We start from the raw sequence: 25,950 nt of genomic DNA, 5'->3' as shown, positions 1-25,950 counted from the left end.
ACCGTAACTGGATGCCACAGCAACAGCAGAAGAATAAGATTAGAAAGACAAATATTGAGCAGGAACTTGAGATGAGAGATCTCAGTCTATGAGAATTAAACTTGTAGCCTAATCTTTAGATGATAATGTGGCCACATTAACCTGAACAGACTTGTATAAATCATATACTAGTACCTAGCATGTTGGCTGGGAGTAAATGGTGTTTTCTGGTGTAAAGAAGTGAGTAGGATGAGGAATATGTCAGACAAGGATGCCTACCATCCTCCCTCTTTCAATGGTACACATACAGGTCCACGTAAAGTGTATCTCCACAGATCCTGATTCCATTTGATGACATGATCCTGCCAGATACTGAGCAGTTCCTCTCCACACAGGGGCATGAAGTAACTGACCCATCCCCAATGCAACGTCCCATTGTACATTTCAGTAAGTTGTCCCTGTTCTAATAAGGCATGGTGCTGTCATTATCATAGCTTGTTGGCCAACATCAGGATTATTATTGTGTGATTTGTTTTCCACACCTTTACCATATGGGATTCCTCAGCCTAGGTTCCCAGCCTGGCATATGGACCAATAGGCCTCACGGGTTGGTCATATAAATAACCAACTTTATCTGTTGTTTAAGGATACCATTTTTTTTTCATTTCACAGACAACCCTGTGTGTTATATGGGAGATGGAACCTCCCAATAACTACATTGACCAGTCTGCCTCCTTAGCTATGCACCACTCTCCTGTGTACTTAATCAACAGTGTCTACTGATGAGTCAGTTGCTAAAGTGTGCATTTTTACCCAGGCACCTGCTTCCTGGTTATCTAGAGATGTAGACGCCTTATGAGCAGGGACATGGAAGACAATAAGATCTGCCTTAGGCTCTTGTAAGTGAGCCCAAATATTTTTCCATATCTCTTGTCCCTATAAAGTTTTGCTCATAATCATCCACCCCTCCTTTTCCATTGTCCAAGTCATAATGTCAATTTCTTTAAAAGGGCCCAACTACTAGTATACAAGATTAGTGACCAAGGATCCTGTGTGACTAACAACCAGCCAGCTCTTCATTCAGCCCACTGACTACTGTGTTTTGTTCTTGTTTCCATCCGCATAGTGTCAGTGGATGGTTGGATGGCACTGCCATCCAGGTAGATGGATTTCCTGGGCTAGGACTGTTCAGGATACCAAGCTCTAGCCAGAACTTCCCCCGTTCTGTCTTTTCAAGTTGCAGGGGCTGACACAGAGATAGGAGCAGGAGCGCTTGGAGGGTCTACATATTCAACAGAGCCCAATAATGACTGCATCTCTAAAAACAATAGCCTACTTGACAGTGTGCTCTTCTGCTTAGGTAGGCATGCCATTTCGTCCGTGTAGGAGTCTGAGTTTTGGCAGAGGCAGATAGACATGGTGGAACATGTTATCTATCCACCCCTTGATGCATGGGGAAGTTCTTACTGTGAATGGATGCTCTTTGGTAGGAGGCTCCACCTGCAGGAGCAGTGTATACCCTGCCAATCATTGCTGTTCTATTGGGGTGTATCTGATCTCTGCCCTTTTCTACAATTGGGACCAAACTCCCAAGGGCACTCTCTCCTTTTCCTGTTTTTCACTATAATGCCCAGTTCAGGGGTTACTGAAACCATCTAATTCCAATGGCAGCCCCACCTTGGAAAGTCCAAGGGCTTTCATCTGTTTGTTCCATATTTTTGCTTTCTCAAAGGCACCCTGTTGTTCAACTCCCCAGTCCCATAATATGGCCCTTTTTAACTATGGCATGATAATTTGCTAAATGAGTATAAATGTTCACCAGTACCCTCAAATTTCCACAAAGGCCTGTATCCTTTTCACATTTTTTTTGTTTGTTATGGGGTAGGCTTGTCTTTGTCTTTGTCTTACCCGACCACAACTCCCAACAGTTTTACTGTGGTGCCTGGTCCTTGAATTTTGTGTGGATTCACTGCCCATCTTCTCTGTTGTAGATGGTTCAGCAAGGCCTGCAAGGTTTTCTGCAGCAGAGGCTAATCTTCACAATGTATGTCATCAATACATTGAGTTTCACAGAGGCTGGGAAGGAAAACAGTGACAGATGCTGAGCCACCGTACCATGGAGCATGGTGGGGCCATGGAAATAGCCTTGAGGGAGCATTTGGAAACTATTCCCCAAGTGGAAAACACGTTTTCTAAGAGTTTCTTTGTCTCTGTGAGAGTGTCAGCCTTGCAGCAGGGGAAGACTTCAACCCACTTAGAAAACATACACACAACAACAGCTCATACTAAGTGGCAGTGTAATGAAGCCCAGCTTTAATGCACTATGATGCATGAAAGAATGCAAAAACTGAAAAATGGGGTTTGCCCAGGAGTCTGGAACAACCTAACGGCCATCTTGGGTTTCCCATAGCCCTGATTATTTGTTTCATTTAAACCATTGTTTTCCCATCTTAATTTCCCTGATTCAGGAGCAAACTGTTGCCATGTTATAAGGACATCTGGACGGCAACAGTCTGGCAATGAGGGGTCATTTTTGCAGAAGCAGAATGGATTTTATTCATATGTACCACAGTCTATAGATTTTGTTGTTGGTGACTTTTTATAAAAGTCAGCTAAGGCATTTCAAATACATAACTTTAGCTTTTATTATTGAGAAGATTCAGTTTTTTAAGTAAAGACCTGATGGAGACAACTTAACATACAGAAAATTATTTGATAAAACATAGAATCTTTGCTTTCTAAGAAGAAAACTTATCACAATATTTTATCAGGAAAAGAACTATAGTCCAAGATAACTTTGTCATTTGAACAGAGAAAAAGAGAATCAAACTCTAATTTTACATCAGCTTACTTTTCATATTTAAATCCACTTAATAAATCCATTCTAATTGTACATAGGCAGTTTGACCACACATTAAAATTTTCCCCAAAGATTCCTTTTTCATATACCTCTACAATTATTGCTAAAGCTTTTACCTAAAACCTCTTATTCTACTTAAATCTATTTAATTTATTAGTTCTTAATTATGTTTATATTACCCCCCAAAATTTATGACACTTTAGACAAAATCAGCCATCCTTCTAAATTATTATTTTTGCTAATAAATTTTTAAGCCTAGGTAAAATGAAGGTATTATCTTTAATTCTGATAACTCTAAAGACATGTCTATTTTAATTAAACCAACAAACTTAAACTAGCTTTAATATCAAATATTTCCAAGATCACTTGATCCTGAAAAGCATTTGGGTTGGTTTCCATAGGTGAGAGAATTTTAGAGTACCCTATCTTTAATTTATAAAAGCACTCAATTCCTGTAAACATAGCTCATTTACAACTTAACAATACCAATTGGTGGTAGAAATACCACATAAATACAATCTAATCTAATAATAGACAAATATGCAAATTGACCGCACCTGCGCTACACCTAAGCCACGCCCACCAGCCAATCAGGACGACTATGCAAATTACCCCAACAAAGATGGCGGCTAATTTGCATATAAAGACAGCGTCGAAAGAAGCCAAGAGCTGCAGAAGGGAGTAAAGCTTCAAAGAAGCAAGCAAGCCGGGAGGGGGTGGGAGAGGAGAAGGGAGGAGCGAAGGCAGGGCCGGGGCGAAGGGGAAAGCAGGCAGGCTGGAGAAGGCGGGGCGGGTGACAAGGGCGGAGGGGAGGTGGGGTAGAGTGCAGCAGGAAATCCTATTGCAGGATTTTTCCTGCAACGGGAACGCTAGTACATATATAGAGACACATGTATATACAGATGCAAACAGAGACCTCATGTCATCCATAAAAGCAGTGGGATCTGTTTGAAGGACCTTTTCTCCCCTATCCCCACCAACCTTTATCATCCAGTCCTGATGCTAACAGAGTTGTAGACATTCTAATACAGTTTTCTAGTGTTAGTTATTCCTCTGATTTTCTAACCCTGGCTTCTGCCTCTCGCTGGGTGTCAGTGGCCAGCAAAACCTCCCATAAGAGCAGCCAGTCCACAGCTGTGGCCATAACTTTTCCTTCCTTGCCACAATGTGTAATACATAGTTCCTCAAACAAATACATAAAACCAGTTGGCATATTCGGGAGATTCCCATACTCATGCAATAGTCCACATACATCTAGCATACAGGCCACCCTTCCCCCAGGAAGGTTGATGGCCAACCAGGGATTTCCCCCATGGATGTCTCTTTCTTCAGTATATTGGCTGGTTCACCAAGTATTAGTGGATAAAGCTCCAAGACAGAAAATCTACCTTTGCAAGTGCAGGGCAGGTAACAACCAAAGGAAGAGGCTGACCACTCAGTCTGATAATTAAATAGAGTTTATTAAAGGGTACTTAACATATGAGGCATATCTTGGGCAGCTGCAAAACAAAATCCCCATGCTGCCTGGCAGGTGCCAAGGAATTATATTGGGTAAAAAGGGGGACAGGGACTAGTACATGAAACTACCAGGTATGGAAAATTACTTTACAGTTTGACCAGGTCAGGACAACAGCCTGTTCCAGAAACCAGCACATAACAGAAGCCTAGGGAGGGGTGCTGATTTATGTCAATATGAACATCAATTATGATCATATAGTCTCTAAGGGTGTGGGGGAGGGTTGTAGAAAGCAACCTCCATTCTGGCCCAGGTCCAGCTTGTGGGACAAGCAGTGGTCACACTATGGAACAGTGTCTTCTCCACAGCAGTGCAGGGCTGATCATCAGACATTGATACTATGTCATTCTTAGGAGTATTGCCTCATGGTCCAATATGAGTGATTGAGCTCCAGCCGTTAATCTGCCTCTTGTGAGCAGCAAAGAGAAAGGAACTCTTGCATATGGTGGCCAGCATTTATTCACGTGGCCATACCTAACTTGGGAATATTGGAAATGTAGTGTTTTAATTGCACCTGTATTGTATGGCTTCTAAAATGTCTTTGCTGTGGAAAAACTTTTTATGTCATAGAATCTATTAAGTTTCTGCCTAAGGATCATAGTTACTATATTACTAAGAACAAGAAAAGCTGAATAATAAATAATTTGCTATAATATTTTGCATTTACATTAAGTAACTGGCTTTTCAAGTTACTTTTATATAAGATTCAGATTTTAAATGGCCAAATTATGACTAATGGGCTTTTAGTCATTTTTCTTTGCTCTCATCACTTAGAGAAATGGGAATGCATTCAGGATTTAGAATTATCATAAGCATTAAATATGTACAATTTATACTACATAATGACTACTACTTAATGATACACAGTTTATAACATTTCATTGGTGATGAATCAAGATTTTCTTTCAATGCCTAACACAGTGTCTTCCGCATAATAGATATGTAATCTATAATCTGTTTTTTGAAGTTTTCATTTGTGCTAAATTGAATTGACCTTCACTACTCTGTTTAATTTATTTGCCTTATAGATAAAAGATAGATTCTGCTAATACCCAATCATTAGTCTCCTGACAGTGTTACACTGACTCTGATTTAATTTGATTATATTGGATGGTTGTGGGTTATTGCAATGCATAGAAGAGGCCACAGGGAATCAGGTTACTTCCTAGGTATGTAAATGTTGCCTCTGACAGTGACCACACCTGCAGCCTCCGGGACTAGGAAAGCCTTCAGAATAATGAAGTGCACTGAGGTCAATCAAATCAGCTCCCACCTGGAGAATAAGGACTATCACAAAATTCATTACTGATTGCAATTACCACATTTATGACAGTCTTTAATCTTACTTAATCCTTCTCAAATATCGGCTTGGTATACTATAAGAGCACACTTGATCATTTTCTTTGTATCTGAGCTACATGTCTTGTAATGACACAATTGTAATGCATAATACCCTTAGCGACTGCCTCTGATTACAAGTTAGACAACAGAACGAAACTTTCACCTATCATCAGATTTAATTTATCTTTAGAAATATACTCCTAACTTTGGCATTAGGATGGCCTTATTTTATTGGTCATCCTGGGCACTCTTTCAGTTTTCTTTCTGGTCACCTTCATAATGCATTTAGCTGAGGGGGGTGGGGGTGGAGGGAGAAGCAGTTCATATTCACAGATTTATAAAGGGGAGGGAGGATTGCCATATTTATTTAGCACCATTGGCCTCTCTTTGGCTCCTAGAGCCATAATTTTGCTAATGGGTAGGGTGAAAATTGTACAGTCAACACTTTGGAATTTTAAAAATGTCTTTTAAAGTTTTTCTATACAGAACAAAACTTCCTCACAAATCCCAGTTCTCTCCTGACTGGGTCAGGGGCTTGGAGGTGGGACAGTAGAAGATAGGTCTTTAGACTTAGAGTTGAAGGTATTTTGTCCATCTGTTTTTTTGCAGTTGCATGAACAATCTTTTTGAGGTAAATGTTCTTTCTTCATAGGTTTTCTCAGCTGCACCTCCTCTTAGCCAAGATGATAATGGGGGGGGGGGGATAAGGAGAGGCAGCTCGTCCACATGCAGGTCCTGGTCCTGCCTGTTGGGCCCTCCCCACCCTCCCTTGAGTTCACTTAGGTCTTCCTGTGTGTTGGGCAGCTTCTGGCATCCAACATTGGCTCAGGGCTGGGGAAACCTGTGAACTGTTTTTTCAGCACGTTTTGAGCCCTGTGGTTTCACTTTGCCGACTTGACCCACTGTTTTCTCCCTGGCACAGCAGACCCTCAAGGCTCTGCCACTTCCTTCCTTTAGTGCCCCGCCTTTAGCTCCCCACTCCATGGGAACCGCTGTCTCCACCAGCGTGTCACCGGGCCCTAAACACAGCAGCTCTATGTGTCAGTGTCTCTGGTGTTCAGCTTGTCTCCCTCTTCCGTGAACCTCAGGAAGACCCTGGTGTTGGGGAGGGTGCTTCTCCACATGGGGAAGCTGGGAGGCACTTGGGGGATGATCGTGGCCCTCTCTCTGCCATTCCTCTTTTCCAGAAGTGCCCATGCATGTGTGCCAGAACCCCCTGTGGCGCTGTCTCCTCAGTGGCTGGTAGCCATTCTTTCTATTCAGGGTTAATAATTGTTCTCCACCCTCTCATTTGTGAGGTTTCATGCTGAGGCAGCTGTGGAGAAGTAAGGATCCTCTCCTGCTTCTCTTCCTATGCTGCCCCCTCCTAGCACCAGAAGAGCTTTGTTTTCAAGGCTCCTCCTTGCTGTTTTCTCCCCCTCCGGTTGGCTTTTGCTCCCCCAGTTCCCTGGGGTTATAATGATGGAAAGGCTGCCATGGATGAGGGGAGGGGAGTGGACACAATACTGTTACCAATCCAAGAAAATACTTAAGAGGTTATTTAAAGATTTAAAGAATAATGTTACTGTGTCGTTAAAATACATTCCCTATTTTTTCTGAAAAACACAACTTCATTCTTTCTCATAAGTAGGATATGAGTTTCCAGGCTACCCTTATTCTTTTTTTAGTAGGGTAATTTTGAACAGTTAAAATGATTTTGTTGTTTTAATCAGTTTAAATAATGTTATTTTAATTCAATTACCAATAAAACAGAAAGCTGCAATCGCTAAGCCATACAGTCCTGTATGTCTAGTAACAACAAGCTTTCAGAGCTCAGCTTAAAATTTATGGGCATAAATAGGCCCCTGACCAGCTCTTGTTCCCCATCACAGTAAGTCGTGCAGCCCAGGATCTTTTAGGAACCAGGCTCTGGTTAAAGTCTACTTCCAGGGCTAGGGTTTCATCTTCCTGGTTCTCAGAGCCAGGAAACTGCAGATGTGGAACAAGCCAACCAAATTTTTAAAAAATGTATTTTATTGATTTTTTACAGAAAGGAAGGGAGAGGGATCGAGAGTTAGAAACATCGATCAGCCGCCTCTTGCACACCCCCTACTGGGGATGTGCCCGCAACCAAGGTACATGCCCTTGACTGGAATCAAACCTGGGACCCTTCAGTCCGCAGGCCGACGTTCCATCCACTGAGCCAAACCGGTTAGGGCCAAGCCAATCAAACTTAATGAGTCAGAGACCTACCGGCAAGGATGGCGCCGGAAAGTGTTAGTCTCTAGTGCACTGTCTTGCTGATACCAATGAATTGTTCTTCCTCTTGCATGGTTTACCTTGAGGGAGCACATGAAAGATAAGGCAGGATGTGAATTTGACCAGGTGTGCATCGTTATCACCAAGCCTAAAGAAAAAAAAATCTCCCTTCCACATATACAGTGCATCGCAAACCAGCCAGCAAATACTAACGAGTGCCACTCTGTGCCAGACATGCTGGGCTCTTAGAGGACATTGACAACACAGTCCCTGATTTTAAAGAGCTAGTGTCTTGTTGAAAAGATCATTCATTCATTCATTCATTCATCAAATATTTATTGAGTTCATCCATTGTGCCAGGCACTGTGACATGTGGGCATAGAACAGAAACAAGATAGATATGAGCCCTGCTTCTATGGAGCTTATAATCAGGGGGATTGATATTCAATAAGTGATTCCGTATCTAAATATTTCCAAGTGTAGTCATATGGAGTTATTTTCCTTTACTATCAAATAAAAGAATCCAAGAAGAGGTGGTATGGTACCCAGGTATTCATGGAGAAAGTAGGATCTGAACTGGCCCTTGAAAGAAAATTAGGCTGTGCATATGCCAAAAGGAACGGGAGCCTGTTCTGGATGAGGAAAGCTTGGGGACAGGGTATAGAGTGCATTAGAGGGCAGAGTTGATTGACTGATAGACACCGGGAGTCTCTACAGTTGAGATCATAGTATTTCCCAGCTCATCAAAGTTGTCTGCAGGGCCATTGTTTAGTTATTTAGGTTCTTTGGCATGTAAGGTATATAGCATCACTCAGGTTAGTGCAAGAGAGGGGAGGTTTACTCTAATGGATTATTATGGCCTGGAGTGTGTTCAGCTGGAGTTAGAATGTAGATCAGGATTCAGAGAATCAACATTTGGAATAAATGGAAAATCATGCTAGTTCTCCGCCATCATTGGCTCTAGCTATTTTCCACCTGTTTAATTGTGTTTCATTTACCAACTGCTAATTCTTTATCTCTACTGTCAATACATTTCTTAGTATCATAATGTTTATTTGCTTACAGTATCTGCTTCTTCATGACCCTGGACCTGTTTAAGTTCCTCATTTTCTCAACATTTTCAAATTTAGATTTTCAAGAGAGGAAATCTCTGACTTGTCAGTTCATCATTCCTTTGCAAGGCAGGTCATATATCAGTGGCTAGCCTATGGCTTAAGTTTACATAACTTGTCCAATTGGGTATACCTGGGATGTACAGAATCCTGTACAAAATATGGTGGCCTATGGATGCCCCTTTAGCAGGGGTTGAGCGTAGGGGAATAGGTGAGCCTGGCATAATGAATGGCAATGTCTAATGTAGCTTAAATAGTAATAACTAATACTTCCCAAGAGCTTACTTTGTGTCACTGTGTCAGGCTCTAGTCTAAGGACTTTCTATATTTTAATCCTTTTAATCCTATCAACAACTTTATTGGATAGTTATTGCCATTGTCCCCATTTTCTTCTTCTTTTTTTTTTTTCTTTTTTTTAAATAATTTTATTGATTTTTTTTACAGAGAGGAAAGGAGAGGGATAGAAAGTTAGAAACATCAATGAGAGAGAAACATCGATCAGCTGCCTCCTGCACACCTCCTACTGGGGATGTGCCCGCAACCAAGGTACATGCCCTTGACCGGAATCGAACCTGGGACCTTTCTTTTTTTTTTTTTTTAATTTAATGAATCTTTATTGTTCAGATTACAATTGTTTCTCCTTTTTCCCCACATATCTCCCCACCACCCAGTTCCTACCCCGCCTCTTTCCTTACCTCCCCCCCCGCTGTCCTTATCCATAGGTGTATAATTTTTGTCCAGTCTCTTCCCATACTCCCCACACAGACACCCCTTTCCCCCTGAGAATTATCAATCCACTCCCATTCTATGCCTCTGATTCTATTAAGTTCACCAGTTTATTCTGTTCCTCAGATTTTTAATTCACTTGACTTTTAGATTCACTTGATATATATGTATTTGTTATTCATAATTTTTATCTTTCTTCTTCTTTTTCCTCTTTTTAAAGAATACCTTTCAGCATTTCATATAATGCTGGTTTGGTGGTGATGAACTCCTTTAGCTTTTTCTTATCTGTGAAGCTCTTTATCTGCCCTTCAATTCTGAATGATAACTTTGCTGGGTAGAGTAGTCTTGGTTGTAGGTTCCTGCTATTCATCACTTTGAATATTTCTTGCCACTCCCGTCTGGCCTGCATGGTTTCTGTTGAGAAATTAGCTGATAATCGTATGGGAGCTCCCTTGTAGGTAACTAACTGTTTTTCTCTTGCTGCTTGTAAGATTCTCTCTTTGTCTTTTGCTCTTGGCATTTTAATTATGATGTGTCTTGGTGTGGTCCTCTTTGGATCCCTTTTGTTTGGGGTTCTGTGTGCTTCCTGGACTCGTAAGTCTATTTCTTTCATCAGATGGGGGAAGTTTTCGTTCATTATTTCTTCAAATAGGTTTTCAGCATCTTGCTCTCTCTCTTCTTCTGGTACCCCCATAATTCTGATGTTGGTTCGCTTGAAGTTGTCCCAGAGACTTCTTACACTATCTTCAACTTTCTGAATTCTCTTCACTTCATGCTTCTCTGGAGGAGTGTCCTTGGCCTCTTTGTATTCCAAATCTTTGAGTTGATTCTTGTAATCCTCTAGTCTGCTTTTGGGTCTCTGTATAATATTTTTTATCTCAGTCAGTGTATGTTTAATTTCTAGTTGGTCCTTTTTCATATCCTCAAGGGTCTCATTGAATTTATCGGCCTTTTCCATGAAATTCTTGAAAAACCTTATAACCGTGGTTTTGAACTCTATGTCCAGTCGCTTATTCTCCTCCATTTCTTTGGTTTGTGCTCTGTTTCCTTGCCTTCTCATATTCTCTGCTTCCCTGAGTTGGTAGGGTAGTTTTGTGTACTAGGTGTCCTATTGGTTCAACGGGTCAGCCTCCCAGTTACTTGAGGTGGACACTCTTGGTGTACCCTTGTGTACTGTGTGTTCCCCAGCAGGAGCTACAGCAAGGGCTAGTTTTCTCCTCCTTTGCTTGGGCGGTTTTGGAGCAGTCTGGAGCTGTAGTTGGTTAAGCTGCCACAGAAAAGGCCATTTATATGCAAAAGCCGCTGTGTGGAGCCTGGGCGGGTTTGTAGAATGTGCAGGGCGGGGCCTCAAGGCGGGGTCTCAGGGCGTCACTAGGCTGGGGCGTGGCCAACGGCAATGGCTGCCGTCAGCCGTCTCTGCCTTTCCTGTTTCCAAGTCCCTGCGCCCCGAGCTCCAGCGCAGTAAACAATGATTGCTGGGCGCACCTCTGCAAAAAAGTCACTCTCACTTTCCAACCCGATGGCCGAGAGTCCAGCTTCTCCCCATAGGCGTCTGAGTCCCCGAGTGTCCCCAGAAACTGGATTTCAGAGTGATCGGGAGCTTGTCTCCCTGCGGGTTGAAGAAAAGCCGCGCACCCAGCCGCCCGCCGGCCCGATTCGCGTGCCTCCGTACCTCAGCTCTTCAGCGATTGTGCTCCTTTCTCTTCTCAGCTGTAAATCTTCCACTCAGCCAGCTTTCCCGTGGTTCTGGGTGGTAGACGTTTTTGTCTTTTAGTTGTGTTTTTGAAATTGTTGTGTGAGGCAGCAGATTAGTTGTTTAACTATGCCGCCATCTTGGTTCCGCGACCCCATTTTCTTCTTAACTGAGGAGGAAACTGAAGCCTAGAAAGTTCAAGTAATTTGCTCAAGGCCACAGAGCTAATAACTAGCGGAACCAGAATTCTTCCAGGGGGTATGTTGTAGATCCCACTGTTTACTAGGTCATGTGGCTCAAAGGGGAGTTTTATGGGGAATGGGTTATAGCAGAAACTGGAGGCAGAGAGTCACTTAGGGGCCTAAAGGCAGTTGCAGTGATTCCAGGAGTGGATGCTAAAGGAGGAACTAAGAAAGGTGCAGATGGTTAGAGAAGAAGGGATTCATCGGATACATACGAAAACAAAAAACACCTGTATTTGGTGATAAGTTGAAATAGGGATTTTAAAATAAAGATTCAAGTGAAAAATATTGTAAGTGCCCTCCCAGTAAAAGGTAACTATTTGGAGAAGAAATTAAACATTTCTTAGCAGTGCAAAAATGACTACTTGGCTATTGTATCTAAACATGTTATCAAATGCCAGGAAGAAACGGTTACAGACTTTCTTACAGAGAAACATTTTAAGACAAAATACCCCTGCCTCTGTATATTCCCCACAAAAGACTAGCGAGACTTTTAGAGTATTGAGAAACTATTTTTTCATTTATATAATGTAGGTCAGAATTTTGAAGGGAAAACATCCCCCCACCCCTTAGTTTATAGGATGAAATGAAGACAATTCGTGGGATGACTTAGTACATCTTAATGTTGATATTCAAGCTTCTGAGAATCTCCTGGGAGCCACACATGAGAACAGAGGTGCCAGGAACGGTGAGAGCTGCAGTGGAGGTGTGGACAGTGTTCCATGGGAGCCTGAGCCTGGAGCAGCTACTGCTGTCTGTGGGGTCTAGGATGCCTTTCCCAGAAGGCATTTTTAATATTGAACCCTTCCTCCTGCATCAGGGTTTTGGCTACTAATCATTAGTTTGTAATCCCCCCAAATTGCATCAATGTCTTAGACTCCTCTGAGTGTGGTCATAGTTCTGCCGCCCCAGTTGATGGCCAGCTCTACCCAGTCTCAGTTCAGGTCTCCATCTTTGCTCTCTGTTTCTCTCTCTGACTCTTGCTCATTCAGCCCTTTGACTTTGCTCAAGCTTCAGCCTCCTCCCTACCAGTTCTCTCATACCTGTACCTCTTTATGAAACCTCATCCCCCCACCTCCCCTAATCACTTTCCTTCCTGTGGCTCTAAATTCTTAGGTTTTCTACAATCGGTTCTATTGTGAGGAAATCAGTGTTAACTGTATTTAAGGTTTATTCTCTTTGGAATATACTTTAATGTTTTAGAAGGGGGAAAAGGCAGTTTGCCTTAAAAAGACAAGGATTCAAATAGAAGTATGGCAGGCCACAGTCTGGTTACAGTGGAATCACTTTGGACAGTCATGCTGTAAAAGATGATGTTCTACTGAGGAGAAGGTTGTAAGACATTAGAGCCTTTATTGTTGTTGTAACGGCTCAGAGTCTCATGGAGAGGCATCAAGACCCTCATTAGAAGAGGCACTCAACTACCACTCTTCTTTCTCTGAGAAGAAAGCAAAGAAGGGAAGACATGTTCTGAAGCATAAGAAGTGCTTGTGGCTAGTGTGAGATAGCAGGACCCGGGGCAGATATGACACCAGCCATATGCATTTCTTTAGAGTTTGCTGAAGGTTGCATGTCTACCTTTACCCCTTATACAGAATAATAAGCCAATTGATTGTTTTAATTAGAAAGCAATATTTTTACAGTTAGGTAATGAATTAGGAGGCAAAGGCCTAATTTCTAGTCCTGGTCCTAGGTCTAGGTGAGCAAATCACTTAACTTCGCCAAGTCTTAATGTTTTTCACCTATGAAATGGGAATAACATCAACCCACTTACAGACACTCTAGGTAAAAACACAAGGAAACTGTTCGTTAAAATATGAAGTAGTAATTAAGCTGCATTGTGGCAGGCCTGGTCTGGTCAATAAGGATACAATGCATTGTGAATAAAAACAGATCAAAATCTCTGTCCCCGTGGAGTTTATGGACTGGTTTAATTGCCAGGTCACATTCACATATTTTCGTTTTTCACTCTGCTCATTTATCCATCTCTCTCTTTCTCTCTCTCTCTTTCTCTCAATAAATGTTTGCTGAATAACTGCATTACTCTAGGGGTGATTACAAGTGGATCAAGTCTACAGATTAATTATTGGGGCTCGTGATGGAACACAAACAAGGAAAATATGAGGAAGTTGAATTCCAGACAAGAATTTGCTGCAAACTAGCTTTGTGACTATAAAAAATAACCTTGCCCTCGTGGCCTCATCCATAAATGAGAGAGTGGATTGCATGATCTCCAAGACGCCTTTCAGCTTGACAATGTGCAGGTTTTGTTTTACTCTTGCAGGGCTCACCACCCTCTTGGTGACAGCTGGCACGGTGCCTGAGAACTCTCCAGCTCTCGGGACATGCTTTGAAAATTCCAACATATTAGATGATGGCAAAAGTCACCATTTATACTCCAGAGCACGATTACATGCCATTTTATGCCATTTTCTTGTTATCTCAATAATTTTCCTACTAGATTACACATTGCTTCAAGGTAGAAATCAAGAAGTGCAGAACATATGTTATTGTCTGGAGCAGGCAAAACTCATTTGGCATCAGAAAGCTAAATTTGCATTTAAACATTCTAAAATTATTCCTGTCCCCCCTGGGGTAAGTCAAATTATGCCTCTGCTGATTCATATGGTTTACTTATTATCTTGACCAAGTAGCCCCTTTTCATAGATCATCATACCTAATAAAATGGTAATATGCAAATTACATCACTCCGCTACGCCCACGATTGGGCCGGCTGGAGGCGTGGGGGGCAGGACTCAGGGTGGCCGATTGGCTGGCGGTAGGAGCGGGGGGGGGGGGGGGTGCAGATCATAAACGGCCGGTGCTGCTTAGGCCGGCGCTGCAGAAGACGCTGGTGGTGGAACTCGGGGTGGCCGATTGCGTGGCTGCTGGCACCAGTTTTCCGCCAGCAGCAGTTTTCCTCTGGCCACCCGCCCGATCGGAGCGCCTCCTGATCGGAGTTCCTCTCGGGGTGGCCGATCGTGCTGGCGGGAGGCGCTCTGATCGGTGGGTGGCCAGAGGAAAACTGCTGCTGGCGGATAACTGGTGCCGGCAGCCAGGTGAAGGAAAAGTCTATTGCACGAAACTTCGTGCAACGGGCTCCTAGTAGATCATAAAAATATAAAATTTAGTTCAGCCCTCATCAGAATGATTTGCTCCTTCCAGATTCATGAAGTTTTGTTATCTTGTATAACAAGAGAGGGACAATCTTGCAAACATTAGACCTTCACATGCAGTGCAGGTGTATCTAGCCTCAGTGTCAGTACCAGAGCCGACAGTAAATACCTAACGTTTCCAAGAGCCTAGTTTTACTGTCATGGGGACAAAATCCAATTGCAGCGAGTTGGAGACAGTGAAGAAGTGTCAAGTGTTGTTGGCACACATTCTCAACCAGACTGCCTGCATTTGAATCCATGCTCTGCTACTTACCAGTGGATCGACCTGGGCAAGTTACTTAACCTCTCTGTGCCTCAGTTTTCCCATCTGCCCAGAGGAGATGATCATAGTACCAACTTGAAAGAATAAAATAAATAACTATTTGTTAAATGCTTAGAACAGTGCCTAGAAAAAAGAAAGTGCTTTATACTTTGGATTATTATTTAGGAGGGAGTTGAGGGAGAGGAAACAGGAAGAGCAGATACAACACGTATAGAAGCTGGTAGAAAAGGAAGGCGAGGAATTGGGCCACACTTGCGGGAAGGGGAAGAAGCAAGCAGTCAAGCACAGGTGTTTCTGTGTATTTCATTTCCCAAGATAAGGAGGGGTGTGACTATTTGAAGGTGAATGGAATGGAGCCAGCTAACAGAAAGGCAGGAGAGGGAGGGGATAGCTGTGGGGGCAGGATGATCTGTAATAAGGGTACCGGTAATTCGAGGTGTAAGGAGGTAATTATTGAATAGTTTTCTCTGTATTCCTCAGGAGTCCAGCAAGCGTTTATAATATGTTACAAATTTGGCATTGAAATTCAGAATAGACCACTATACCCCTCAGCTGTTCAGTAGATGGGGAGAAATTAGTGAGCTGATGTGGGGTGAGCAGAAGGAACTCTGCTAATGAGTAGCTACAATCTGTGGTGCACCTGGGTCATCCTGGAAGAAACCTCACAGCTAAACTAACACAGTGACCACCAGACAGGGGACAGTGGCTTTAGGAACACAGGCATCAGACATGCTCAGCCAAACCACAGACAGCCCAGCAGCCACCAAGCCATGGCAGTAGACCAAACAACTGGGCTGTGTTCAGATGCGGCAGTGTGACCGCTCATATTTCAATCCTTTCCCCACAATTGCCACAGGAAAATAATTCAGTCCAAGAGTCAAGTTCAAAAAACCAAAAGCTTCAATTTTCATAGAAACGTAGGTTTATTTCGATAGAGACATGCTGAATACAAAGGGCTGAAATAGATGAGTAATCATTAACATAAAATAATAGAACATTTAATAAAAATTAATATTTGTTCTTGAACATTAACTTACCAGGCCCTGAATAACTGCACAAATTAATAAGCATAACGCAAATAAACCTAGATTTCTTGTTCTCCAAAAGCGAAATATTTCATGTTGCGCACACCAAACCAGTCAGTACAAGACTAATGACGTGGCAATCGGCTGCTAAAATATTTGCTGCTAGTATTAGTGGAGAGAAATGGTGCACCTGCGCATAAGGTGTGTAAGGGAAATGAATGCAACACGATTATAGTAATCAGTCATTAGTGAACATTGTAGTTCATTATTGATAATTGTGTATAACAGGATATTGTAAAAATTAAGTTATAAAATTTTATTAAAACTTTTCTTACATATGATTACATTGGTTGGGTCGCAAAAATATTCGTTGTGGGCCGCATGCAACCTGAGGGTCTCAAGCTTGACATGCTTGCTCGACAGGAATTAGGTGTTAAAGAGTGTTGGCAGGTCTCTAGGAGAGTGAGTAGGTTAGTGAATCACAGCAGAGTTTACATGAAGAGGAGAGGCAGGAGATCAACCTAGAGGTCTGGGTTAGAGCCACTCAATGGTGGGACTTAAGATACTTTTGAACTTTATCCTCTAGTTAATGGGGAAGCTTCAAAGATATTTAGGATTTGTCAAGGTTTGCCTAAGAAACAGTATGAAGGATGTGTTCGAGAGAAGAAAGACTTAGGTCAGAAACACTTATTAGTTAGAAGGCTGTTATTAGGTTAAATCATATATTCTTTCCAATATCCAACCATTTTGATCAAACAAAAATGACAATTTAATGCAGTTCAACTAATACACTAGCCAAGAAGAATGAGGCACAAAGACTGGAGACAAAGGGTAAAATAAAAGAGACACATAGAGTCTTGGCTGGTGTGGCTCAGTTGGTTGGGCGTTGTTGCAGGCAACAACAGGTTGCCAGTTTGATTCTGGGTCAGGGCACATGCCTGGGTTTCAGGCTCAATTCCCAGTAGGGGGCGTGCAGGAGACAGCCCATTGATATTTCTCTCCCTCTCCCTTCCTCTCTCTAAAAAAAAAAAAAAAATTCTTTTTTAAAGAGACACATAGGGAAGAAAATTGGTATAAAATGAATGGTCCATGGGATGCAGGGGCAGAGTAAGTTGAGGAAATTAGGTGTGACAGTGAAACAAAGATTTTTCATGAGAATGTTGTAGTCACTCATGGAGAGTATCCAAAAAGAAAACAGGGCTCACCAGAGAAGGAATGGGAATGTGCCACACTTCAGAACTCCTGGCTCTTCACATATAACCTGTGGTTCCTCATTTTTTCAGTTTTTTCTTTTTCTGCTACTTGACAATGTACAGACACATGATATTCAAATTCCTATAGTTGTATCTGCTCCTAAAATTGAGTCAACAATGCAATCCCAAGTGCATTTACTTAGTTAAAGCAGGCCTCTAAATAAGAACCAAGGCAGCATAATATCAGGAATAGAAGCTACTGTAGGAACTGGATCTAGCTAGATTGTTCTTTAACATGAGAAGTGTTGATCTTCACATATAAGGGCCTGCAGGGGATACTGAAAGTCTCCGAGAATAAATAGGAAAACCTCTTTGTTTTTTTCTACCCTGTCCTCAAATAATGTCCAGAGCCACATTATTTCTATAAAAGTGTCACTGAAATATTTCTGTTTGCTCTGAAATGGATATTGGCTGAAGTGTAATTTTTATTGCAAAGAAGAAATATCATTTTATTTTCCTTTTAATAACTCTGCCTTTCTAAAACAGAAATTATTTATTTGCTTAACACAGTCAAGAATGGGAGAACTACTGTATATGTCTATCTGGACATCTTATGTAATGTCATACCACTTAGGATGGGGCTGCTGTTTAAAATCATGTTAACTCAACTTTTGGGGGGTGGGGAGGATGACTCTAGGAATCCAATAAAAGAGATTGACAAAGGAAACATTGAATTTTATTTATTTCTGCTTTTTCTTGTATCAATTTTTTTGGTAAAAATTTAATTTCAATCTGCTATTTGTTGTAAGAGAATTACTGAGAAATGTATAAAAGGAAATATTTTTCATGTATTTTTCTTAATATTTTATTGCATCCAATGAATTTAAGCCAATATTTGGAGAATACTGTTGAGGGATTGGCTTCAGGGTCATTTATGCCACAAATACTTATTGACCATGACCCATGTGCCAGACACTGTAGTAGCCAATGGAGACACAGTGGTAAACAAAACCAGGCATGGTTCCTCCTCTCATGAAACTTGTAGCTTGAAGATAATGACAAATATGAAACAAATAATCACACAAATAACTATGAATTCCAAACTGCCATGAGTTTCTGAAGAGAAAATAGTGGATATTACATAGTGGGGTATAAATCCTAGTCAACAGGATATTCTCCGAGAAAGTGAATTTTCAAGTTGAGCTCTGAAGAACGAGTGAAAGTCAGCCAGGTGATGAGGGAATGGAGGAGCACTCTAGGCAGAGGAACTTCAAGTGCAAAGCCCTGAGGTAGGAAGGAGGATGACACTGATCATGAAGTTCATGGAAGTCTAGTGTGGCCTAAACACACAAGAGCAAAGGACAAAAGGTTCAAAACAAAGCTGGAGTTGTAGCTAGAGGCCAGATGAAACAGGACCTGTGAGGTCATGTTAAGAATGGAGTCTTGGCTGGTGTGGAGCCAAGGAGCAACGGGAAGCACTGAAAACTGGAGAGTGGTAGACTTAGATTTACCTTCACCCATCATCTGAAGTTAGTGAGTTTTTATTCAGCATTTAAAAAGTGCTCTGTAACTGCTTCAGAGAGTTAAAACTCATATTAGACATGGTCTCTGCTCTCAAGTAATATCTGGTGTGGAAGTTTGGTAAGAAACAGAGTGTGGGTTAAAGCATGGAGGGAGAAATGAGATAGTCTTGCCCAACCGGTTCTGCTCAGTGGTTGAGCATCAACCCATGAACCAGGAGGTCACGGTTCGATTCCTGGTCAGGGCATGTGCCTGGGTTGTGGGCTGGATCCCCAGTAGGGGGCGTGCAGGAGGCAGCCATGTTTCTATCTCTCTCTCCCTCTCCCTTCCTCTCTAAAATCAATAAAAATATTTTTAAAAGGAAATTTATATATATATATATATATATATATATATATATATATATATTTAGATGAGATAGTATTGGGAAGATAATAGCTAAAGCATCTTTATTTACTGAATCATAACCAATGTGAGCTGGTATACAAAATTTGGTTTTGCTTTCCTATGACAATGTTCAAGGGAATGTCATCTGACAAAAGAAGACATAATCAAGAAATCTGTCCACTGACATCTCTGTCTGTTTACAGATCAGGAACCACAAAAACAAGTATGCATCCAGCTCCACCTCCTTACCTCACCAGTGCTCCTCAACATCAATGTGGAGTGACAATTTAGAAAGGTGAGATTCAGAAACCGCCTGGATTTACAGACTTCCCCCATCTCCTTGTTCTGACCTGAGTTTGTGTTACAAGGCAGAATATCTCTAAGAATAAAGTGGAAGTTAAGCACACTTATCTGATTAAGGAGGACTAGATTCCTTAGAAGAGCTGTTGTTTTTGTAACTTCACTTAGATTTCCTCCAACTGAGAACTTTCTGAAACTGGGTCCAGTCTGATCATGTGACTGATTAATTTTCATGCCCTGAAAGAGCCTGCATGTCATTGATGTTTCATGGTAAAAATAGTTTTGGAGAGTATTTTAAGTCTAAGCTACCCCTGTTTTAATTAGAGCAGGATCGGTGTGTTCTCCACATGGTTCGCACACTCTTCTTGCTTGCCCTTCTGATTAGATTTGTTTTGTATAAAGCATGTAATTCAATAAACCGTCTAGACAACAGAACATAATGCCTAATATGATACACAGTTGCTCATTTTAAATCCTGAGCATTTGACTTTTCTCCCTCAAACACCTCTTTTCAATATTTCTGTTGTTAACTGTAGGGTTAATTGCATGAATAGCCTTCTGGCATTGTGGGATTGTTTTTGTTTTAATGAGATAATGTGAAAAGTTTCATACTTGACTTTTTGCATAAATTGAATTTTCATTTTAATGAAAAGTTAGCATGTTCATTTTATTCATTTCCTTTCTAAGGCTGGGTACCATAACTCCTCTACTCAGTATAAGTTGTTGTGGATGTGGACATTCAAGTAGCTCAGTTTCTTTGGCCATTAGTTCTCCCACAGTTGAGGTAGTTGAAAGACAATCACTTTTGTTCTTCAGGGGAAGATCTAAATGTGGTTTTCAATAGAGATGTAGTGTATAACAATGCCTGAAGGATAAGAATAAGATGATTGATCCTGAAACATAGCTTATAAGTCACAAGGCCAATAACATTTTTTCTCAACTCATCTTTATGGTCCTACATCCTTTCCCTAAATGTGTACATATAATACACATAACCTAGGCACCCTTTTGCTCTAAACACAGATTCCCCTGGAAAACAAATGAAGGGAAAAGAAGGGAGATATCTAGCCTGGCTTGTATGGCTCAGTGATTGAGCATTGACCTATGAGGTCACGGTTTGATTCCCTGTCAGGGCATATGCCTCAATTGAAGCCCTGATTCCCAGCATGGGGCATGCAGGAGGCAATCAACTAATGATGCCAAATGAATAAAAATATATATATTTTAAAAAATAATGGAGATATCCAGCTCCCATCTCTTTATTGATAGATGTACTCTAACTTCATTTTTTATTTTTTTAGAGTAAATCTTAATATACTTTCCCCTCATCATAAAAAATAAGCTAGGCTATTTATAGAAACTTTGGAAAATAAAGAAAAAGCAGGTTATTAAGCTTTACTTCCACTACTCAAGAAAACTCCACCATCATTTTAGTATATTTTTCTCTTATTTTTCCTCTGCACTTTTCTTGATTTTGTTTTACATACATTTGATAATATTACATATGCATTATTGCATCCTATTGTATTTCATTTAACATAAAATAAGCATTCCCTAGATTATTTACAAATTATTTTAAAGTAATTTTAATATTCATGTAATAGTCTATTAAAAGGATACACTATAGCTTACTTACCCATAATCTGTGTTCAAATTGGCACCATGTTGAATAGACTATCATAACCCACAATTTAAATGCAGAGGTTTTTAAAAATATATTTGGTTGTTGTTGATTTTTTACCATAAGTTTACTTTAAAGAATAAATGATATGCAAAATTGTAATATTCTTTAAAGATGCATACAGTCTGACTTCTTTCTAAAAGAATTTTAGAGATTTAAAATTTCTTCAGCAATGAATGAGTTTATGCTTTGCTCCACCTTAAACAGCTCTGAATATCTTAACACACACACACACACACACACACACACACACACACACACACACTACTTTGTTGGTTTGACAGGACAAAAATTGCAGATGATGTCTATTTCAATTGGCATTCCTCCTTATGCCTTTTAAGAGTATAGTTATATCTTGGTTAGGGTTGTTTGTATAGCAAGATTATTTGACCATTCCATGTGTCTACAATTGATATAGCTTCATGATTTAATTATTTTTCTGGATTACTTGGAAACCAGAAAAATTACTCAGAAAAAGCATATACTTAGCATAATTAAATGATCCAGAGGCTTAAGTGATTCAAAATCCAGAGTTATTTAAGTAGCTTTTATTTCAAAAACACACATGTAATTACTTCAAACCAGAATGTTTTTTTTAAATTTCTATATTGATTAAGGTGTTACATATGTGTCCTTATTCTGCCATTATCCTCCTCATCCCCCCCCCCACGCATGCCCTCACCCCCCTGTTGTCTGTGTCCATTGCAAACCAGAATGTTTTGATGTCTAAGACATTTATATTGCTTACTTATATCTTACTCTTCCCAGGGGTGAGGAACATCTGGCCTATGGGCCATATAAGGCCTGTGAAATCATTTGGTCTGGCCCTGCCAAGGCATTAGGGGTGAGTTAATTAAATGTTTGACCAAATAGAGCAGGCTAATTTTTAAGTTGATAATTTTGTATGATGTTATAAATATCTAAATGGCCCTCACAGAAAAAAGATTCCCCACCCCTGCCTCACACCGTAAAAAAATCCAAAACTGTTTATGCTTATTACATCTTTCTCTCTCTATTCTAACAGATCATGAAAGAACAAAGATGGACTTTTTCTTACAATTCCTGCTTCCCTGAATTTGTGCTTTTCTTCCCACCTGAGAAGGAGAATTTTATATTTTGATTTGGATTGTTTCTTAGTTTTCATCTTTTTTTTTTACTTTAATTTTTTTTCTTGTCAATAATACCCACTGAGAACAGGTTTATTCCTGCCTCCAGGATTAAATTTACTTCTTGAGCTGGATTTTGACTATGTATTTAAGAAATTGGGCAGGATTACATAGATGATTAATGGTGAAAAAGTGAAAAAAGGAAAAACCCATCTTCCAGGATTTTGATCCCAATTTCAAACCTTTACCTGAATTTCAACCCATGTAAACACCTTTACATTTTGTGGTTGTTTTAATTTTACAATATGAGTTTGAAAAATCAGTGTGCACTTTTGACAATGTAAAATCAACATATTGAGGGCAGAATTCAATTAGTAAGACAAATTTAATCAGATAGAAAAGTATGTTAATTGAAGGCAGAACTATATTATGACAAAAGTTATTTATGCAAAATGTGTGATTAATGTTTTGGAGTTGTGTCCTTCTGGGTTAAGCTTGGAACTCAAAGTCCCTACGTCAATATTCTGGTTATCTGCCACTTAGTAACTCTGGAATCAATTTAATTTTCATTTCTCTGTCTTTGAAGACTGAAAGGCGTGATGAAGGGCTCTCTTGAAGTGTCTAGAAAACAATAATGAGGCTAGGTGATGAACCATTGAATAAAAGCAATAAAGATCCAAGCACAGCCTTCTGGTTCACCATTATTAATTCAGAATTTCTTAAAATTTATTCTCTGGTAGCATAAAAAGGCAATATTAATAAGTAACATAGTTATCACATATCAAAATTTGTGACTTTTTTATGAAGGGAAGAAACCCATTTTGTCTGAATTGTAGAATTTTTAAAAATACTTTGTATCATATAATATGATCTTACCTTCCTATAAATTCAACCAGTCTTTTTTTTCTTTTGTCTTCCCTCCCCTCACTTCCTCCTTTCCTTTCCTCTTCTCTTTTATTTAATTTAACACATATTTATTGTGGCTCTTCTTTAGGAACTGTGCTAAGTAAGGGCCATGCTTTCACATACAAGAACATTTGGGGAAGAGATGATAATATAGTATCAGGAGTCATGGGAGGCTATATTATGACTTCATTGTCATTTCTGCCAACTAAATTAAGCCAAAATAGTTGAGTCATATCTCTTAAATAGTAGAACCAGTTGTGAATTAGTTATAAACTGCAATTATTTTCATTCAAATCTATATTTGAAATGGCTTTATATAACTATCACAAATCAGATGCTGAACACAATCCCTTGATTCAGATTTAAACTCAACACATTTTATTGATCAAGTGGAATTATCCAATGACTAGAGGCCTGGTGCACAAAATTCATGCATGGGGTGGGGGGTGTCCCTCAGCCCAGCCTGCACCCTCTCCAACCTGGGACCCCTTGAGGGATGTCCGCCCGCCCATTTAGGCACAATCCCACTAAGATTGGGCCTAAATGGGCAGTCAGACATCCCTCTCACAATCCAGAACTGCTGGCTCCCAACCGCTCACCTGCCTCTGCCTGATTTCCCCTAACCGCTTCTGCCTGCCAGCCTGATCACCCCCTAACCACTCCCCTGCCAGCCTGAATGACACCTAACTGATCCCCGGCCGGCCCGATTGCCCCTAACTACCCTCCCCTGCCAGTCTGGTTGCCCCTAACTGCACTCCCCTGCTGGCCCGGTCACCCCTAAATGCCCTCCCCTGCTGGCCTGGTCACCCCTAACTGCCCTCCTCTTGCAGGCCTGGTCCCCCTAAATGCCCTCCCCTGCAGGCCTGGGTCCACCCCCAACAGTCCTCCCCTGTAGGCCTGGCCCCCCACAACTGCCCTCCACTGCAGGCCTGGTCTCCCCCAACTTCCCTCTTCTGCAGGCCTGGTCACCCCTAACTGCCCTCCCTGCTGGCCTGGTCTCCCACAACTGCCCTCCTCTGCAGACCTGGTCTCCCCCAATTGTCCTCCACTGCAGGCCTGGTCTCCCCTAACTGCCCTCCCTTGCTGGCCTGATTGTCCACAATTGCCCTCCCCTGCAGGCCTGGTCCCCCCAATTTCCCTCCCCTGCAGGCCTGGGTCCCCCCCAATTGCCCTCCACTGCAGGCCTGGTCTTCCCCAACTGCCCTCTTCTGCTGGCCTGGTCACCCCTAACTGCCCTTCCCTGCAGGACTGGTCTCCCCCAACTGCCCTCACCTGCAGGCCTGGTCCCCCCAACTGTCCTCTCCTGCAGGACTGGTCTCCCCCAACTGCCCTCACCTGCAGGCCTGGTCCCCCCAAGTGCCCTCCCTTGCTGGCCTGGTCTCCCCCAACTGCCCTCCTCTGTCAACCTGGTTACCCCCAACTGCCCACAACTATCCTCCCCTGCCAGCCATCTTTGGCCACATGGGGGCGGCCATCTTGTGTCTTGGAGTGATGGTTAATTTGCATATTACTCTTTTATTAGATAGGATAATGTCCATGCTTCTGTTACATCTATCTGTCCATTACTCATCTTTGTGGCTATCTAGCTGTCATCTATTTATTATTTTATTTTTACAAAAGAAAGTAAAGTTTACAGAAGGCTTGTCCAATATTTCATGACTAATATAGGAAACCAAATCCAAGTTCAAGTATTTTGATTCCAGGTTGTCCCAATAGCCCAGCAGGATGTGAAACTTGCTACAATGACATTCCATTTATAAGACAATGTGATGGAGTAATATAAGCATGGGTTTTTGGAATCAAACTTGGATTTAAATCTAGCTGTTCCACTCACTAGCTCTGTGACCTTGAGAAAGTTAATTAACCTCATGCAGTCTCAGTGACTTAATCTATAAACCAAAGCTAATAATGCCTACCTATGAGGTTACTGTGATAATGTATGTAAAGTGAGTGTAACACAAAAGGTACTCTGTAACTGCTAACTGTGATTAATTCTTTATCTCTAACTATCTGATATGAGTTCTCAGTTTCAACTATAAACTGGCTTCTTGACTGTGTGGGTTTAAATGTCATGAACAGAATAAACTTCAGATCCCTGGCTCTTATTCTTGTTTATAATACCTCATGATTATTTTTGCCCATGCAAAACCTACTCATCTCTCACATGTTCAAATCTCACCTTGTCCTTCAGCCTTGAATAATTTGACTATCTTTGTTCTCCTCTTACCTCTATCCACAACTCTGAAGTCATATAGTGCTTATTTTGAAGAGTATTGTTTTATTCCCTAAATATTTTCACTATGTATGTCTTTTTCCTGTGGCAAAATTGTATTTAGTGATGGTCAGGACCCTTTCTCAGATTTTCTTTATAGCTCTCTTAGCACTAGTGCAGTACTTGACACCAAGAAAGATGCTATTTATTTGGTACATTCTCAAAAAAAAAGGAACAATGTATGTACAAGATCCACCGTTGAAAATTTCATAAAATGTGATATAAAGCCCTTTGTTTCCATGTTTCCAACTTGGGAATTTCCATATGAAACTTTACTGATTTAAGAATGCTACATTCAGGCAGATAATCACAGGAAGTTTGATATAATAATGTTTATTGAGGCTCTATATGTGAAAGTAATAAAAAACAAAATGATTGGAAAGATTTGAAAAAGAGTGACATTTGGTAAAGATA

At 41.0% G+C, this 25,950-nt stretch overlaps 1 protein-coding gene across 1 annotated transcript in view; it reads left to right on the top strand.

Annotated features, from left to right (window-relative positions):
* Positions 1–22,318, top strand: part of PTGER3 (prostaglandin E receptor 3) — an 86,859-nt gene extending 64,541 nt beyond the window's left edge. The window contains exons 3-4 of the mRNA XM_008139432.3: positions 19,475–19,566; positions 22,277–22,318. Coding sequence (XP_008137654.2) covers positions 19,475–19,566; positions 22,277–22,283 — 99 coding nt within the window. The 3' untranslated portion in view covers positions 22,284–22,318. The remainder of the gene's footprint in view (positions 1–19,474; positions 19,567–22,276) is intronic.
* Positions 22,319–25,950: the final 3,632 nt, after the last annotated feature.

Source organism: Eptesicus fuscus, chromosome 9, assembly GCF_027574615.1.
Source record: "Eptesicus fuscus isolate TK198812 chromosome 9, DD_ASM_mEF_20220401, whole genome shotgun sequence".
NCBI lineage: Eukaryota > Metazoa > Chordata > Mammalia > Chiroptera > Vespertilionidae > Eptesicus > Eptesicus fuscus.
The sequence above is the reverse complement of the archived record's forward strand: the minus strand, read 5'-3'. Positions and strand labels throughout refer to the sequence as shown.